This window comes from Montipora capricornis, chromosome 3, assembly GCF_036669925.1.
Source record: "Montipora capricornis isolate CH-2021 chromosome 3, ASM3666992v2, whole genome shotgun sequence".
Taxonomy (NCBI): domain Eukaryota; kingdom Metazoa; phylum Cnidaria; class Anthozoa; order Scleractinia; family Acroporidae; genus Montipora; species Montipora capricornis.
The window spans coordinates 31,181,027-31,186,026 of NC_090885.1; the positions used below are offsets into that span (position 1 = coordinate 31,181,027).

The 5,000-nt window shown below is 38.3% G+C and overlaps 1 protein-coding gene across 1 annotated transcript in view; it reads right to left on the reverse strand.

The window, feature by feature from the left end:
• Positions 1-5,000, reverse strand: part of LOC138042916 (cyclin-dependent kinase 4 inhibitor B-like) — a 10,007-nt gene that overhangs the window by 1,145 nt on the left and 3,862 nt on the right. Inside the window, exons 3-6 of the mRNA XM_068888982.1 lie at positions 2,463-2,597; positions 2,312-2,364; positions 2,131-2,189; positions 92-208 (exon numbers count right to left, since the gene is read on the reverse strand). Of these exons, the coding sequence (XP_068745083.1) occupies positions 92-208; positions 2,131-2,189; positions 2,312-2,364; positions 2,463-2,597 (364 nt within the window). The remainder of the gene's footprint in view (positions 1-91; positions 209-2,130; positions 2,190-2,311; positions 2,365-2,462; positions 2,598-5,000) is intronic.

Consider the following 5,000-nt stretch of genomic DNA (forward strand, 5'->3'; position numbering starts at 1 on the left):
CAAAAGTTTGCCTCTATCTAGAAAATGTATATTGTGTTCTTTTGGGTTTTTACATACAGCATGCAGACATATCTTAATGGAGTCTGTATACCTGGTGCCTAAGCTGCGACTGGTCACCATAAAGTGACTGTGTCTTAATGACGTACGCTGAGCCAGGTCTTGAAAAGTAGGCTCGGTCTGTACTTGGAAGTTTGCCTTCTGTTTCAACCTGGAACATGTGCATCAGAAATCCTTGTGACAAAGTTTATACCTGTTCATAGCTAACTAAAAGGATACCTAATATTATTAAATTCTCAACCTCAGATAATGCAATTCTAGCTGTCTAACTGGTTCACTGGATCTCAGTTACCAGCCATTGCACCTGCATTTGGCCTTATATAGAAATGAATGCGGCAAATGTTGCTCAGCATTAAATTTTTGGAAGTAACGTCACTTTCCCATCGTTTCTTAAATTTAAATAAAATTTAGCAAAACCGAAGGTTGAGAATTTAATAAAACAATTATTATAATAATAATTCCATTCACCCTTGTTGGATACAAGATGGTAAATAGCGCCCTGTTGGCTATTACCAATCTTGTATCCAACGCGGGTTCATGGATGACAACAGGCAACAAATTAATATTACAGCAGTGTAACACAACATTCAATGCAAACACTGACCTAAATCAATTTTCGTAGTAACACCACTGAATATCAAAGATTATGTTCAGTCTACATGTAGCCAAAAAGCTTTCCAGTCTTCAATGATTACCATATCATTGATGTGGATTTAGAAGTATTTACAGTATAAAAAACATTTTTTGGGCCTCCTTAAGGTCCCATCCTCTTTATCTACATATGTAAGTCTAAGCATTTGCATATATATAAATGTATGTCAAAACAAAGACAGCACTTTGAATTTCTAAACAGTTCTTTCATTGAAGTTCATGCATAGTTGAGCTGGGGTTCATACCCACGTCTCCCTACATACCAACTACATGTACATACTGGTAATAGTTGGGGAAGTGGTAAGAATGCTTCCCTTTCAACAATGATTGTGTCTTGGGTTCAAGTCTCTATTTCATAATGGGGTTGAGATTGTTGGTTCTCTACTCTGCAGCAAGAGGTTTTTCTCAGCTGAGGGTATTTCAACGAGTGTTTTTCTCTTACATGCTCTGCCATATAGGACTTAAATAATATTAAAAGTAATCATTCAAGTAAAGCTATGATCCTCACAGTTATGAACACAATTTTAGCAATTGCGTAGAGAAGCTTGAAAAATTCAGGGCTTCAACGGGATTTGAACCTGTGACCTCGCGATACCGGTGCAGCGCTCTAACCAACTGAGATATGACGCTACTGACGTTGGGAGCTGGTCATTTGTGGGTTCTAAGGAAGCAGCGTGGTCGAGTGGTTTGGGCATTGGGTTTGCATGCGGTTGCTCCGAGTTCAAATCCCGTTCTAACCTCTGGTTAGGATTTGTTTCCGGTTGTCCCAGAATCAACTCTACCACGCTTTGTAAATACTTAGCCAACTGGTTGCCTCCTGCCAGTTGGGGTTCTTAATAATGTTTCTGTTGAGTTTGAATTGTTTCTTTCACATTGTTAAAAGTGGGGTGCCTGTAAACTAGCCTGATAGCTAAGTGCACTTCCACTATAAAAACAAAGCATTTACATTTTTTTTTTACATAATGTTCCTGTGATGAGTGAATCAATGTAGGAAATGATATATGAAATGAATCATAATTATCTTGAACTGCGGATATGAAATCAAGTAAAGCTATGATCCTTACAGTTATGAACGCAATTTTAGCAATTGCGTAGAGAAGCCTAAAAAATTCAGGACTTCAACAGGGTTTGACTTTGAACCCATGACCTCACGTTACTGGTGTGACGCTCTAACTTGATCTATATATATGAAGCTACTGATGTTGGGAGCTGATCATTTGTGGGTTCTCTATGCAATTGCTAAAATTGCAATCATAACTGCAAGGATCATAGCATTACTTGATTTCATATCCACAGTTCAATATATGATTCATTTCATAGATCATTTCGTACATATGGATTTGAATAAACATGTATCCTATTGTATTGATAAAAGATAAGACCAGTAGCACTGGCTCTGTGAAAACAAGGCTGATTTGTTACCTTCTTTACAATGTCCATCTTGATAAGTTGAGCTTTAGATGTTCTCTTACAACCAGCAGCTGAAAGAACACAAAAATTAAAGAAATGTTAACATTAAAGTCATAGATGGAAGACATATGACAACATGTCTTACCAATAATTATGGTGCGGCAAACTGACAAATTCTTCTATGAACACAAACCTGCAAAGAATGGCCAAATCCCATCAAGTGCTGAAGCAAAATCTACAGCTGTTCTGGCAATTAAATAAGATCATGCAAAAATCTTTCAAAACAAAGTTGTCAAAGCGCACATAATTATTTTAAAGATATTTTGTTCTTAGCTAATTCTAACCTGCCAAAGTTATCTCTGATTGTTAAGTCTGGGTTGTGATCCATTAATGTCATGACGACCTTTCCATGACCTTGAAAAGTCGCACAGTGAAGAGCAGTCCAGTTTGTGCCACAATTGCAAGCATTGATGTCAGCCCTGTGAAATGAGTAGATAAAAAATGGAAGAGATCATTGAATATCAATAAGGAGTCAATTAATCTTAACTTAAGGATTACCTTTTAACAGCATCTGGAAGGGGTTTCGCGTGATCCATGAATTGACCCGAACACAGTGCGTGAATTGGGAAAACTGAACAAATACAGCCGTGATTCATGAATAATACAATGTATATTAATTAAACTGTGATGCATGATCCTAATCCTTTAAAGTTGTATTTTGTGAATCGAGATTTCTGCTATTATAATGTTGTGAACATCAGACAACCCTACACAAATACATGTAATTATTATTAATTTTGTCTGTCAAGATGGTTCGTAATGGGTCTTCTGTCATTGTTTTGTAACATAATCTACCATTGTCATGTTCCGTACTTGACCTCTGTTACCTCTGCGACTAATTTGAGAGATGACATAGTGTAATCATTTGTGCAGGTCACTGCCAATCAAAGATAAAAGCTGTCTGTCAAATTTGTAACACATGCTCACGTCTGGGTCCCCTGAAAGTTGTTGCAATGGCGAGAGTAAGGGTACTAATTTCATTTTATTTGACACCGGAATCAGACAAAGTAGAAGGACAACCCATCCACAAAGATTAATGTGCCTATCGAAAGAGAGGGGCATAAAGCACTTCGAAAGTTCAAGAAACACTTTGAAAATTTCACACTTTCATTTACGAAATCGCATGAAGTTAACGTCTGATATCAAATCGATAGAATTAACAAAGTGAGGGCAGTGGAGTTGAACCATTTTCCATTTGTACACAAGATGCTTATGAACATGAATTGCCTAATCTCCTTGGCTACTAGTGGATGGTAGCGGAATGCTTCAAGGTAATTCTCTAACCAAATGAATTCCCTAAAGAGTTATGTGATTCATGAACGTACGAAAAATGAACTGGCCCATGATTCAAGATCTAGACCCCCTTCCAGACCCTGCCTTAAAAGTAAAAACTGTAGCAAATTTGGATAAAGGGGTGTTTCCTTTTCCATTTTATTAATTTTCAGCGCCACATAATCCTGAAGTTCGAACTTCAAAGGGAGACTGCTGGCTGCCTGCAAATAGTGCTGATAAGCAGTACTTAAGCTAAACACCCATTTCAAACAGTGCTGATAAACAGTATTAAATTTTAAGCCTCAGGAGCCATTTTTGAGCAGTTAGCTTTGAATAACTGTGATTCAGGGTTAGTCTGCAGTCCGCGGTCTGCAGTTGGCAAGTGCCAGACATTGCTCTCCTTTAATGTCAGGCTCATCCTGCCACTCTTTCAAATTAGCTGTGACTTGTCCACTCATTTGTGGCTTTTTAATTTCTTTTCTATGAGAGATTCCGAAAACCACTTCATCTGGCAATTGTTCTGTGAATGGTTGTGTTTTTTTACAAGCGGTTTCTCCAAGATGATGACACCAGTGGTTCGGAGACGAGTTCTTTTCTTCGATTAAATTGCAAAGGTTATCTTTTGTTGTTTTATTTGCCGGTGCCACCATCATTTTTTCAATGTAGCAACGCTATGTTTGCAGCAAAAATCGGTTTGTTATCATGACTAGAAATGATGCCTTGTTCCTGGTGTATTTTGCATAGCAATGTAAATAAACTTTGTACAATATTTGGCTATTAATTTTTGTCACTTTGTATCATTTACGCATGTGAAAAATGGTGGTTGTCATGAAGGCTTGGAAATAGCTTAGTTAATGACTTTAGTTGCTGATTCGATGGCTGAGCGGTTAATACAGAGGAGAAGTAATCTCGGATGTCCTATGGTGCGAGGGTTTGAATCCTTGGAGCGGCATGGAATGTTGTGAAAGTTCAAGGTAAGAGGCACAGTCCGTTGGTAGTAAGCAAGGACAGTAAGGGGGAAGGAGAGGGAGAGACGGTAAGTGGAAAAAGAGTGGAAGGCAAGGGAAAGGTGGAGAAAGGTGCTTTCTTTTTTATTCCCCCTAAAAATCCAGGCCCCCATTTTTTTAATTACATCCCCCCAAAAAAGGGAAACCTTTTTTTGACAGTTCATAATAACCTACAGTACCACCCAAAAGTAAGTTACCACCCTCGTGTGCAACGCGAACTGCGTTGCACGCTACAGGAATCACGTCGTGCCCTACGCGAATCTTGTCGCACACTACAGGAATCGCTTAGCGCCCGACGGCAATTGATCTTTAGTTTAATATTTTAATCATGGAAGGTGTTTGTGAAAGGCATATTTGCAGGATGAAACAAAATGACCTAGTTTGGTTGCAAATTAACCTAAGGAACAAAATGACCTGCAACTTATATACGATTAGGCATTGCTTTAGTATTGAGTATTAAATGAAACAATAGCCTACAGTATGATGGGCAACCTTTCCCAAGTATAGATAAAGATGACCTCCAATTTGTTCCTCGTGCTCTTG